The following is a 15,363-nucleotide window of genomic DNA, read 5'->3' as shown; positions in this document are numbered from 1 at the left end:
ATATTCTACTAAGTCACGGCTGACTATTGACCAGGGCTTTTCAACGCTCTGTACAAAACTGGCTTCCAAGGTTGGCATGCAAAAAAAAAAGATTTAAGGTAAAATACATTTTTGTACACATGCATGTGTAAAGACGTATTTAAAATATGCCACGCTAAGACACTGCTGAAAGCCTGTTGACCTTTGGGTGAGTGATTAATATTGGTGCGGTGCTGCTTGCCTTCCTGTGTGCGCTGTGCTGCTGGCCAGCAGAGGCAGCAGAACCGGGTCCACCCTCACCTCCACGTTCTCAATCAGCACCGCCTCACCACAGGCCAACGCCCGCTCGATGGCGTCGATGTACCTGGAGCGGCAAAGGACAGAAGAAACGGAACATCCGCGCGGGGCGGCGAGCGCCTGTTCGAAATGCGTTTGGACCAAATTGATGAGGAAAGGCTCAGATTGAGTTCCAGGTGATGAAGGGAGCGTTGCTCACCCTGCGGCTCCGTGCTGCAGCACCCTCAGGCCCGGCCCGTACAGCCCCTGCAGCCACCCGCTCGCCTGTTGCTGGGGGTCCACCAGGAGCGGCCAGCGCCGGCTGCAGGCCAGGATGACGGCGTTCTCCACGGACAGCCGATCGGCCGGCAGGCCCTGGTTGTGCCAGGAGGCCACGGTGGCATGCTCAGCCAGCAGCGGGACGGGGTCCAGGCCTTCTGTCAGTGGGACGGGGGGCTGTGGGGCGAGGGGTGAGGTGTGAGGAGAAGGACACACCAGTGTTGGTATTCAGCTCAATGCTCTGCTGGTTTCCGCGTGGCATGAGTGGACTCGGCGGTACAGAGGGAGGTTTGGTCTCGCCGGAAGATGCCGTGTTTAGGAGTGAGCCGTACCGTCAGCCGTCTGAAGAAGGGCTTCCATGTGTTCTCCATCAGCTGCTGGCGGTAGGGCTGTGTGAAATATCCAGCGTAGCAGACGAAGGCCGCGGCCAGCGACACGTCCCCACACAGCGTCTCCTGCTGGGTCTGCAGTTCCAGCTCGGCCTTCGACCAGCGTACGTTCTCCGACTGCACACACACACACACACACACACACACACACACACACACACACACACACACACACACACGCAGGGAGTGATCCAACTGCTTGAATGTGGCGTTTTTAATATTAATTGCGGACAACAAGCAAGTGTACTCTAGAAGTAGTGCTTCTCCACAACTGTAAACATGTCAGCGTGTAAATACGTTCATCCAGTAAAAGCGTTTTTAATTTTTTAATCAGCGTTTTTAATTTCCAACAGCTGTAGTGCACAAAACGCGGTTCAAGATATTTTTGCTGTTTTATCATGAAGGTCTCTCGTGTTACGTATCAAAAACTCAAAAACACGACGGTGAGGCAGAACCCTGGAGTTGTCTAGATGAACCCACACAAATGATTTTACAGCATCAGTTGTCAGGAGTAGAGGAGGGTGTGTGTGTGCCTGTCTCTTGATTGGGTCCCCTCCCCATTGATCATACAGGCTGGGAAAACATAAGCAATAAAGTATACAGTCGCAATTCACCTAAACCGGCTTTGAAAGTTTAGTTACATTTTCACTCTGCATCAATTTAGCTCTCATTTAGGACTTCAATAATATCGCTGAGATGCTCCCGCAGTGATAAATCTTGCCTAGTGTCGTCTTCGCAGGGTCGGGGATCCAGAACATGTCGCATAATAAATTCTCAGACAGTTAAAAATCACTATAATTTTAGCCTAATGTATTATGGATTGCTTGGAATATCACTCAGTCCTGGGTGAAGCGTTTTTAATTTCCAACAGCTGTTGAGGCTTTGCAGTGAGTTAATGATTAAATATAGACGGGCTGATTTATTAGTCTAAACACTATTGCTTCCAGGTCAATGGCATAAAGACAAATCATTTGTCTTGATATGTTTAAAAGCCAAGCTGTCCCATACGAGCCCTATTCATTTCCCTGAATAAGAAAGTCGAATGTTTTAAATAAAACCACTAAAAGAAATATTACATTCATTTTATTTCACATTAACAGGTGTAAAGATTTTGGATAATCCTGAGGATGGATGTCTGAGCATTCTGAGGAGGGGAAAAACAAGTAAAACTAATTTTTACTTTTGAACAGAATACAGAAATGAAAAGTGAGGCTCAATGGACAACTCACACGTGTCACACAACTTACAACGTAAAAGGAATTTACATACAATTCAAGCATTTTAAAATGCTGGAATCAAATTCAAACTAAATAAAGTTTAAACAAGATAATGACCATATGTAACGTGTTTTGGCTGGTAGGCTGCAGTACGGTCTTTCTGTCTGTTTCCTCACCTCCGTTTGGCCAGTGGCCATTGACCTCTTGGCCAGTTTAATGGTGCTTTAATCATGGTGCCTCCCTTCCTTCCTCACACAGCGTCTCTGCTGCTAGCCAAACCCTTACGCCCCGCTAGCATGTAGCGTAGCCACATGCTCGCTCCAGAGCAGTGATGACCAGTGATGCGGCTCTCCGCCGCGATCCACCCAATACCTGCAAGCCTCCCACCAGCCGATTGGCCAGCTCGATGGTGTGCCTGGTGCGGGTCACTTCCTCCTGGCAGCACAGCTTCTCGGCTGCCGCTCTCTCAAACTGAGCCGTGAGGCCCTGCAGATGCTCGTCCAGATCCTGAGTGGAGCACAAAATATTCTTGAAACCCAACGTTAAGTCAAGCGGAATTTAATAGTAGGATGAGGAATATTACAAAATGACAATGATCGTGTTGAGTAGGCCTACTTAATGTGTACAGAATCAGCTGCTGTTTCAACTTTTCTTTGATTCTTCATTGGGGGTTCTGTTTTTAAACCTCATCTTTAAGCTGAAGGCAACCATTAGTTGAAGTCAGTACTCACATGCAGTTTCTTCCTCACAGTGAGAAGTTTAGCGGTGGCAATCTCCAGGTCTGCGTTAGCCTGACACAGAGCCTGACGCTTCGGAGCAACCTCGCAATACACCTGAAAGACAACAGACCGTTGGACGGTTTTCAGACCCATCGGTATGCGGTATATGAAGAAAAGGCTGGGCTTTCTCGTCACCTCATAGTAGCGCACTATATTGATGGTCCAGGCGCAGAGGCCGGCTGCGGCGTACGACTTGGTGCGAACGTGGTCAGGGTGGAAGTCGGGGTTGCTAAGGTAGACCTGCTTCACCACGCTCAGACACTGCTCCGGGATGTGCTCCTTATCATAGCTCACCAGAGCCTGCAGGAAGTCGTCCAGCTGCAAACACAAGGCTGGGGCGCTTAGCAAGGAGCGAGACTTAAAACAGCGATGGTTAGCACAGCGACCATTTCCAGATTTCCATTTCCCCACTTTCATTGTTTAGTTTGACTAAACTAAACATTAGTTTAGTTTGACCATGTTTAACATGAGAGACAATCCACTTGAGTATTATTATATGATAACAATATACGATTATACAATGTTTCCTTAGACCATGATAAAGCCGACTATACCAGCCCTATTTCATCCACCATACACATAACAGCCACAACACTGAGGTCTGTAAAGTGCAGCACATTTAAAGCCCCTCTGCTCCTGCAGGCGGAGGTCTCCGGGCCAAGGCCTGCCTGTGTTAGAGTTATGGGTATCAGACCAGTGTGTCGGTGGGGTTGTCACCTTGCCCATGAAGACCCTGGCGGCCTTCCAGCCACGCTGTTTAGGAACACGTCCGCGCGGTGCCAAGAGGACCATCACAGCCGCCATTACGTTAGTCACTGCCTCAGGGGGGTTGGGGAATGTCTTCAGCTCAGTCAGGTTCACCTGTACAGTGAAACTATTTACAAACCAACTGAAACCCCTTGAGTATACAAAATGAAGAAGAAACATGCAGAAATCCCCAGTTAGCAGGAAAGGTTTTAGCAATACAATATTGAATTCAGAAAACAGGCCTTTGAAGATCATTACAGAACCTCTCACAACAACAGTTTACCAGTCTCTCTTTTACCTAAGAACAAGTAAGTGCTTAGAGTCAGTGGGTCAGTGCTTAGAGGGCTGAACAACAGTTTTCCGTGTTGAATATCTGACTCTGAAGGCACATGGCCTGTGCTCATTACCTTGTTAAGGGTATCTAAAGCAGCCGTGGCAGCCTCGAGAGATGGCTCGGCTTTGGCCAGGTCCTGTTCACAGTCCCTGCGCCTGCGAGTAACCTCCTGCTGGATCGCTGCCACCTGCAGGCAAACACAGTCATAGCGACACGCTCAAAGCCACCTGGTGACAGGAGCTGTGGGGCAGGGTGCAGGGGGCGGGGCAGGGTGCAGGGGGCGGGGCGGTGCGTGCTCACCTTCTGCTCTTCCTGGTCAGCATTGGCTCGTCTCTGGCTCAGTCTCTCTGTCTGCTGGCCGATCTTGGTGATAAGAGCCTCGGCTGCCTGACTCTTCAGGCTCAGCTCCACTTCCTGGGAGCTCAATTTAGCCTTCAAGTCCTCCACCTAGCAGGCATGTACCACACTACGTTCACCACACTTCTACCACTGTTACTGTTCCACATGTGTTCACCACACTTTTTCACCACACTTCTACCACTGTTACTGTTCCACATGTGTTCACCACACTTGTTCACCACACTTCTACCACTGTTACTGTTCCACACGTGTTCACCACACTTCTACCACTGTTACTGTTCCACATGTGTTCACCACACTTCTACCACTGTTACTGTTCCACACGTGTTCACCACACTTCTACCACTGTTATTGTTCCACATGTGTTCACCACACTTCTACCACTGTTATTGTTCCACATGTGTTCACCACACTTCTACCACTGTTACTGTTCCACACGTGTTCACCACACTTCTACCAGTGTTACTGCTCCATATGTGTTCACTACACTTCTAGCAGTGTTACTCTTCCACACAAGTTCACCACACTTCTACCAGTGTTACTGTTCCATACGTGTTCACCACACTTCTACCAGTGTTACTGTTCCATGTGTGTTCACCACACTTCTACCAGTGTCACTGTTCCATATGTGTTCACCACACTTCTACCAGTGTCTCTGTTCCATATGTGTTCACCACACTTCTACCAGTGTCACTGTTCCATATGTGTTCACCACACTTCTACCAGTGTTACTGTTCCATACATGTTCACCACACTTCTATCAGTGTTACTGTTCCATATGTGTTCACCACACTTCTACCAGTGTTAACTGTTCCATACGTGTTCACCACACTTCTACCAGTGTCACTGTTCCATGTGTGTTCACCACACTTCTACCAGTGTTACTGTTCCATACGTGTTCACCACACTTCTACCAGTGTCACTGTTCCATATGTGTTCACCACATTTCTACCAGTGTCACTGTTCCATGTGTGTTCACCACACTTCTACCAGTGTCACTGTTCCATATGTGTTCACCACACTTCTACCAGTGTTACTGTTCCATACATGTTCACCACATTTCTACCAGTGTCACTGTTCCATGTGTGTTCACCACACTTCTACCAGTGTCACTGTTCCATATGTGTTCACCACACTTCTACCAGTGTCACTGTTCCATGTGTGTTCACCACACTTCTACCAGTGTCACTGTTCCATATGTGTTCACCACACTTCTACCAGTGTCACTGTTCCATGTGTGTTCACCACACTTCTACCAGTGTTACTGTTCCATACATGTTCACCACATTTCTACCAGTGTCACTGTTCCATGTGTTCACCACACTTCTACCAGTGTTAACTGTTCCATACGTGTTCACCACACTTCTACCAGTATCACTGTTACATGTGTGTTCACCACACTTCTAACAGTATCACTGTTCCATGTGTGTTCACCACACTTCTATCAGTGTTACTGTTCCATATGTGTTCACCACACTTCTACCAGTATCACTGTTCCATGTGTGTTCACCACACTTCTATCAGTGTTACTGTTCCATATGTGTTCACCACACTTCTACCAGTGTTACTGTTCCACATGTGTTCACCACACTTCTACCAGTGTTACTGTTCCATACGTGTTCACCACACTTCTATCAGTGTTACTGTTCCATATGTGTTCACCACACTTCTACCAGTGTTACTGTTCCATACGTGTTCACCACACTTCTATCAGTGTTACTGTTCCATATGTGTTCACCACACTTCTACCAGTGTCACTGTTCCATGTGTGTTCACCACACTTCTACCAGTGTTACTGTTCCACATGTCTTCACCACACTTCTACCAGTGTTACTGTTCCATATGTGTTCACCACACTTCTACCAGTGTTACTGTTCCACATGTGTTCACCACACTTCTACCAGTGTTACTGTTCCATACGTGTTCACCACACTTCTATCAGTGTTACTGTTCCACATGTGTTCACCACACTTCTACCAGTGTCACTGTTCCATATGTGTTCACCACACTTCTACCAGTGTTACTGTTCCATACGTGTTCACCACCCTTCTACCAGTGTCACTGTTCCATATGTGTTCACCACACTTCTACCAGTGTTACTGTTCCATACATGTTCACCACATTTCTACCAGTGTCACTGTTCCATGTGTGTTCACCACACTTCTACCAGTGTCACTGTTCCATATGTGTTCACCACACTTCTACCAGTGTTACTGTTCCATACGTGTTCACCACCCTTCTACCAGTGTCACTGTTCCATGTGTGTTCACCACACTTCTACCAGTGTTACTGTTCCATACATGTTCACCACACTTCTACCAGTGTCACTGTTCCATATGTGTTCACCACATTTCTACCTGTGTCACTGTTCCATGTGTTCACCACACTTCTACAAGTGTTAACTGTTCCATATGTGTTCACCACACTTCTACCAGTATCACTGTTCCATGTGTGTTCACCACACTTCTACCAGTATCACTGTTCCATGTGTGTTCACCACACTTCTATCAGTGTTACTGTTCCATATGTGTTCACCACACTTCTACCAGTATCACTGTTCCATGTGTGTTCACCACACTTCAACCAGTATCACTGTTCCATGTGTGTTCACCACACTTCTATCAGTGTTACTGTTCCATATGTGTTCACCACACTTCTACCAGTGTTACTGTTCCACATGTGTTCACCACACTTCTACCAGTGTTACTGTTCCATACGTGTTCACCACACTTCTATCAGTGTTACTGTTCCATATGTGTTCACCACACTTCTACCAGTGTTACTGTTCCATACGTGTTCACCACACTTCTATCAGTGTTACTGTTCCATATGTGTTCACCACACTTCTACCAGTGTCACTGTTCCATGTGTGTTCACCACACTTCTACCAGTGTTACTGTTCCACATGTCTTCACCACACTTCTACCAGTGTTACTGTTTCATATGTGTTCACCACACTTCTATCAGTGTTACTGTTCCACATGTGTTCACCACACTTCTACCAGTGTTACTGTTCCATGTGTTCACCACACTTCTACCAGTGTCACTGTTCCATGTGTTCACCACACTTCTACCAGTGTCACTGTTCCATATGTGTTCACCACACTTCTACCAGTGTTACTGTTCCATACGTGTTCACCACCCTTCTACCAGTGTCACTGTTCCATATGTGTTCACCACACTTCTACCAGTGTCACTGTTCCATATGTGTTCACCACCCTTCTACCAGTGTCACTGTTCCATATGTGTTCACCACACTTCTACCAGTGTCACTGTTCCATATGTGTTCACCACACTTCTACCAGTGTTACTGTTCCATACGTGTTCACCACCCTTCTACCAGTGTCACTGTTCCACATGTGTTCAACACACTTCTACCAGTGTTACTATTCCATACATGTTCACCACATTCTACCAGTGTTACTGTTCCATGTGTGTTCACCACACTTCTACCAGTGTTACTGTTCCATACATGTTCACCACACTTCTACCAGTGTTACTGTTCCATACATGTTCACCACACTTCTACCAGTGTCACTGTTCCATATGTGTTCACCACATTTCTACCAGTATCACTGTTCCATGTGTTCACCACACTTCTACCAGTGGCACTGTTCCACATGTGTTCAACACACTTCTACCAGTGTTACTATTCCATACATGTTCACCACATTCTACCAGTGTTACTGTTCCATGTGTGTTCAACACACTTCTACCAGTGTTACTGTTCCATACATGTTCACCACACTTCTATCAGTGTTACTGTTCCACATGTGTTCACCACACTTCTACCAGTGTTACTGTTCCATATGTGTTCACCACACTTCTACCAGTGTTACTGTTCCACATGTGTTCACCACACTTCTACCAGTGTTACTGTTCCATACGTGTTCACCACACTTCTATCAGTGTTACTGTTCCATATGTGTTCACCACACTTCTACCAGTGTTACTGTTCCATACATGTTCACCACACTTCTACCAGTGTCACTGTTCCATATGTGTTCACCACATTTCTACCAGTGTCACTGTTCCATGTGTTCACCACACTTCTACCAGTGTTAACTGTTCCATATGTGTTCACCACACTTCTACCAGTATCACTGTTCCATGTGTGTTCACCACACTTCTACCAGTATCACTGTTCCATGTGTGTTCACCACACTTCTATCAGTGTTACTGTTCCATATGTGTTCACCACACTTCTACCAGTATCACTGTTCCATGTGTGTTCACCACACTTCAACCAGTATCACTGTTCCATGTGTGTTCACCACACTTCTATCAGTGTTACTGTTCCATATGTGTTCACCACACTTCTACCAGTGTTACTGTTCCATATGTGTTCACCACACTTCTACCAGTGTTACTGTTCCATATGTGTTCACCACACTTCTACCAGTGTCACTGTTCCATGTGTGTTTACCACACTTCTACCAGTGTTACTGTTCCACATGTCTTCACCACACTTCTACCAGTGTTACTGTTTCATATGTGTTCACCACACTTCTATCAGTGTTACTGTTCCACATGTGTTCACCACACTTCTACCAGTGTTACTGTTCCATGTGTTCACCACACTTCTACCAGTGTCACTGTTCCATGTGTTCACCACACTTCTACCAGTGTCACTGTTCCATATGTGTTCACCACACTTCTACCACTGTTACTGTTCCATACGTGTTCACCACCCTTCTACCAGTGTCACTGTTCCATATGTGTTCACCACACTTCTACCAGTGTCACTGTTCCATATGTGTTCACCACCCTTCTACCAGTGTCACTGTTCCATATGTGTTCACCACACTTCTACCAGTGTCACTGTTCCATATGTGTTCACCACACTTCTACCAGTGTTACTGTTCCATACGTGTTCACCACCCTTCTACCAGTGTCACTGTTCCACATGTGTTCAACACACTTCTACCAGTGTTACTATTCCATACATGTTCACCACATTCTACCAGTGTTACTGTTCCATGTGTGTTCAACACACTTCTACCAGTGTTACTGTTCCATACATGTTCACCACACTTCTACCAGTGTTACTGTTCCATACATGTTCACCACACTTCTACCAGTGTCACTGTTCCATATGTGTTCACCACATTTCTACCAGTATCACTGTTCCATGTGTTCACCACACTTCTACCAGTGGCACTGTTCCATGTGTTCACCACACTTCTACCAGTGTTACTGTTCCACATGTGTTCAACACACTTCTACCAGTGTTACTATTCCATACATGTTCACCACATTCTACCAGTGTTACTGTTCCATGTGTGTTCAACACACTTCTACCAGTGTTACTGTTCCATACATGTTCACCACACTTCTATCAGTGTTACTGTTCCACATGTGTTCACCACACTTCTACCAGTGTTACTGTTCCATACGTGTTCACCACACTTCTATCAGTGTTACTGTTCCATATGTGTTCACCACACTTCTACCAGTGTTACTGTTCCACATGTGTTCACCACACTTCTACCAGTGTTACTGTTCCATACGTGTTCACCACACTTCTATCAGTGTTACTGTTCCATATGTGTTCACCACACTTCTACCAGTGTTACTGTTCCATACGTGTTCACCACACTTCTATCAGTGTTACTGTTCCATATGTGTTCACCACACTTCTACCAGTGTCACTGTTCCATGTGTTCACCACACTTCTACCAGTGTTACTGTTCCACATGTGTTCAACACACTTCTACCAGTGTTACTATTCCATACATGTTCACCACATTCTACCAGTGTTACTGTTCCATGTGTGTTCAACACACTTCTACCAGTGTTACTGTTCCATACATGTTCACCACACTTCTATCAGTGTTACTGTTCCATGTGTGTTCACCACACTTCTACCAGTATCACTGTTCCATGTGTGTTCACCACACTTCTATCAGTGTTACTGTTCCATATGTGTTCACCACACTTCTACCAGTGTTACTGTTCCACATGTGTTCACCACACTTCTACCAGTGTTACTGTTCCATACGTGTTCACCACACTTCTATCAGTGTTACTGTTCCATATGTGTTCACCACACTTCTACCAGTGTTACTGTTCCATACGTGTTCACCACACTTCTATCAGTGTTATTGTTCCATATGTGTTCACCACACTTCTATCAGTGTTACTGTTCCATATGTGTTCACCACACTTCTACCAGTGTTACTGTTCCACATGTGTTCACCACACTTCTACCAGTGTTACTGTTCCATACGTGTTCACCACACTTCTATCAGTGTTACTGTTCCATATGTGTTCACCACACTTCTACCAGTGTTACTGTTCCATACATGTTCACCACACTTCTACCAGTGTCACTGTTCCATATGTGTTCACCACATTTCTACCAGTGTCACTGTTCCATGTGTTCACCACACTTCTACCAGTGTTAACTGTTCCATATGTGTTCACCACACTTCTACCAGTATCACTGTTCCATGTGTGTTCACCACACTTCTACCAGTATCACTGTTCCATGTGTGTTCACCACACTTCTATCAGTGTTACTGTTCCATGTGTGTTCACCACACTTCTACCAGTATCACTGTTCCATGTGTGTTCACCACACTTCTATCAGTGTTACTGTTCCATATGTGTTCACCACACTTCTACCAGTATCACTGTTCCATGTGTGTTCACCACACTTCAACCAGTATCACTGTTCCATGTGTGTTCACCACACTTCTATCAGTGTTACTGTTCCATATGTGTTCACCACACTTCTACCAGTGTTACTGTTCCACATGTGTTCACCACACTTCTACCAGTGTTACTGTTCCATACGTGTTCACCACACTTCTATCAGTGTTACTGTTCCATATGTGTTCACCACACTTCTACCAGTGTTACTGTTCCATACGTGTTCACCACACTTCTATCAGTGTTACTGTTCCATATGTGTTCACCACACTTCTACCAGTGTCACTGTTCCATGTGTGTTCACCACACTTCTACCAGTGTTACTGTTCCACATGTCTTCACCACACTTCTACCAGTGTTACTGTTTCATATGTGTTCACCACACTTCTATCAGTGTTACTGTTCCACATGTGTTCACCACACTTCTACCAGTGTTACTGTTCCATGTGTTCACCACACTTCTACCAGTGTCACTGTTCCATGTGTTCACCACACTTCTACCAGTGTCACTGTTCCATATGTGTTCACCACACTTCTACCAGTGTTACTGTTCCATACGTGTTCACCACCCTTCTACCAGTGTCACTGTTCCATATGTGTTCACCACACTTCTACCAGTGTCACTGTTCCATATGTGTTCACCACCCTTCTACCAGTGTCACTGTTCCATATGTGTTCACCACACTTCTACCAGTGTCACTGTTCCATATGTGTTCACCACACTTCTACCAGTGTTACTGTTCCATACGTGTTCACCACCCTTCTACCAGTGTCACTGTTCCACATGTGTTCAACACACTTCTACCAGTGTTACTATTCCATACATGTTCACCACATTCTACCAGTGTTACTGTTCCATGTGTGTTCACCACACTTCTACCAGTGTTACTGTTCCATACATGTTCACCACACTTCTACCAGTGTTACTGTTCCATACATGTTCACCACACTTCTACCAGTGTCACTGTTCCATATGTGTTCACCACATTTCTACCAGTATCACTGTTCCATGTGTTCACCACACTTCTACCAGTGGCACTGTTCCATGTGTTCACCACACTTCTACCAGTGTTACTGTTCCACATGTGTTCAACACACTTCTACCAGTGTTACTATTCCATACATGTTCACCACATTCTACCAGTGTTACTGTTCCATGTGTGTTCAACACACTTCTACCAGTGTTACTGTTCCATACATGTTCACCACACTTCTATCAGTGTTACTGTTCCACATGTGTTCACCACACTTCTACCAGTGTTACTGTTCCATATGTGTTCACCACACTTCTACCAGTGTTACTGTTCCACATGTGTTCACCACACTTCTACCAGTGTTACTGTTCCATACGTGTTCACCACACTTCTATCAGTGTTACTGTTCCATATGTGTTCACCACACTTCTACCAGTGTTACTGTTCCATACATGTTCACCACACTTCTACCAGTGTCACTGTTCCATATGTGTTCACCACATTTCTACCAGTGTCACTGTTCCATGTGTTCACCACACTTCTACCAGTGTTAACTGTTCCATATGTGTTCACCACACTTCTACCAGTATCACTGTTCCATGTGTGTTCACCACACTTCTACCAGTATCACTGTTCCATGTGTGTTCACCACACTTCTATCAGTGTTACTGTTCCATATGTGTTCACCACACTTCTACCAGTATCACTGTTCCATGTGTGTTCACCACACTTCAACCAGTATCACTGTTCCATGTGTGTTCACCACACTTCTATCAGTGTTACTGTTCCATATGTGTTCACCACACTTCTACCAGTGTTACTGTTCCATATGTGTTCACCACACTTCTACCAGTGTTACTGTTCCATATGTGTTCACCACACTTCTACCAGTGTCACTGTTCCATGTGTGTTTACCACACTTCTACCAGTGTTACTGTTCCACATGTCTTCACCACACTTCTACCAGTGTTACTGTTTCATATGTGTTCACCACACTTCTATCAGTGTTACTGTTCCACATGTGTTCACCACACTTCTACCAGTGTTACTGTTCCATGTGTTCACCACACTTCTACCAGTGTCACTGTTCCATGTGTTCACCACACTTCTACCAGTGTCACTGTTCCATATGTGTTCACCACACTTCTACCACTGTTACTGTTCCATACGTGTTCACCACCCTTCTACCAGTGTCACTGTTCCATATGTGTTCACCACACTTCTACCAGTGTCACTGTTCCATATGTGTTCACCACCCTTCTACCAGTGTCACTGTTCCATATGTGTTCACCACACTTCTACCAGTGTCACTGTTCCATATGTGTTCACCACACTTCTACCAGTGTTACTGTTCCATACGTGTTCACCACCCTTCTACCAGTGTCACTGTTCCACATGTGTTCAACACACTTCTACCAGTGTTACTATTCCATACATGTTCACCACATTCTACCAGTGTTACTGTTCCATGTGTGTTCAACACACTTCTACCAGTGTTACTGTTCCATACATGTTCACCACACTTCTACCAGTGTTACTGTTCCATACATGTTCACCACACTTCTACCAGTGTCACTGTTCCATATGTGTTCACCACATTTCTACCAGTATCACTGTTCCATGTGTTCACCACACTTCTACCAGTGGCACTGTTCCATGTGTTCACCACACTTCTACCAGTGTTACTGTTCCACATGTGTTCAACACACTTCTACCAGTGTTACTATTCCATACATGTTCACCACATTCTACCAGTGTTACTGTTCCATGTGTGTTCAACACACTTCTACCAGTGTTACTGTTCCATACATGTTCACCACACTTCTATCAGTGTTACTGTTCCACATGTGTTCACCACACTTCTACCAGTGTTACTGTTCCATACGTGTTCACCACACTTCTATCAGTGTTACTGTTCCATATGTGTTCACCACACTTCTACCAGTGTTACTGTTCCACATGTGTTCACCACACTTCTACCAGTGTTACTGTTCCATACGTGTTCACCACACTTCTATCAGTGTTACTGTTCCATATGTGTTCACCACACTTCTACCAGTGTTACTGTTCCATACGTGTTCACCACACTTCTATCAGTGTTACTGTTCCATATGTGTTCACCACACTTCTACCAGTGTCACTGTTCCATGTGTTCACCACACTTCTACCAGTGTTACTGTTCCACATGTGTTCAACACACTTCTACCAGTGTTACTATTCCATACATGTTCACCACATTCTACCAGTGTTACTGTTCCATGTGTGTTCAACACACTTCTACCAGTGTTACTGTTCCATACATGTTCACCACACTTCTATCAGTGTTACTGTTCCATGTGTGTTCACCACACTTCTACCAGTATCACTGTTCCATGTGTGTTCACCACACTTCTATCAGTGTTACTGTTCCATATGTGTTCACCACACTTCTACCAGTGTTACTGTTCCACATGTGTTCACCACACTTCTACCAGTGTTACTGTTCCATACGTGTTCACCACACTTCTATCAGTGTTACTGTTCCATATGTGTTCACCACACTTCTACCAGTGTTACTGTTCCATACGTGTTCACCACACTTCTATCAGTGTTATTGTTCCATATGTGTTCACCACACTTCTATCAGTGTTACTGTTCCATATGTGTTCACCACACTTCTACCAGTGTTACTGTTCCACATGTGTTCACCACACTTCTACCAGTGTTACTGTTCCATACGTGTTCACCACACTTCTATCAGTGTTACTGTTCCATATGTGTTCACCACACTTCTACCAGTGTTACTGTTCCATACATGTTCACCACACTTCTACCAGTGTCACTGTTCCATATGTGTTCACCACATTTCTACCAGTGTCACTGTTCCATGTGTTCACCACACTTCTACCAGTGTTAACTGTTCCATATGTGTTCACCACACTTCTACCAGTATCACTGTTCCATGTGTGTTCACCACACTTCTACCAGTATCACTGTTCCATGTGTGTTCACCACACTTCTATCAGTGTTACTGTTCCATATGTGTTCACCACACTTCTACCAGTATCACTGTTCCATGTGTGTTCACCACACTTCAACCAGTATCACTGTTCCATGTGTGTTCACCACACTTCTATCAGTGTTACTGTTCCATATGTGTTCACCACACTTCTACCAGTGTTACTGTTCCATACGTGTTCACCACACTACTATCAGTGTTACTGTTCCATATGTGTTCACCACACTTCTACCAGTGTCACTGTTCCATGTGTGTTTACCACACTTCTACCAGTGTTACTGTTCCACATGTCTTCACCACACTTCTACCAGTGTTACTGTTTCATATGTGTTCACCACACTTCTATCAGTGTTACTGTTCCACATGTGTTCACCACA

The 15,363-nt window shown here is 45.1% G+C and overlaps 1 protein-coding gene across 1 annotated transcript in view; it reads right to left on the bottom strand.

Annotated features, from left to right (window-relative positions):
- The window catches only part of LOC143473663 (dynein axonemal heavy chain 11), a 109,716-nt gene that overhangs the window by 55,926 nt on the left and 38,427 nt on the right, over positions 1-15,363 (bottom strand). Inside the window, exons 57-65 of the mRNA XM_076970754.1 lie at positions 4,301-4,447; positions 4,074-4,187; positions 3,637-3,780; positions 3,055-3,237; positions 2,872-2,973; positions 2,513-2,647; positions 867-1,040; positions 476-711; positions 221-343 (exon numbers count right to left, since the gene is read on the bottom strand). Coding sequence (XP_076826869.1) covers positions 221-343; positions 476-711; positions 867-1,040; positions 2,513-2,647; positions 2,872-2,973; positions 3,055-3,237; positions 3,637-3,780; positions 4,074-4,187; positions 4,301-4,447 — 1,358 coding nt within the window. The remainder of the gene's footprint in view (positions 1-220; positions 344-475; positions 712-866; positions 1,041-2,512; positions 2,648-2,871; positions 2,974-3,054; positions 3,238-3,636; positions 3,781-4,073; positions 4,188-4,300; positions 4,448-15,363) is intronic.

Source organism: Brachyhypopomus gauderio, chromosome 13 (genome assembly GCF_052324685.1).
Source record: "Brachyhypopomus gauderio isolate BG-103 chromosome 13, BGAUD_0.2, whole genome shotgun sequence".
Taxonomy (NCBI): domain Eukaryota; kingdom Metazoa; phylum Chordata; class Actinopteri; order Gymnotiformes; family Hypopomidae; genus Brachyhypopomus; species Brachyhypopomus gauderio.
The sequence above is the reverse complement of the archived record's forward strand: the minus strand, read 5'-3'. Positions and strand labels throughout refer to the sequence as shown.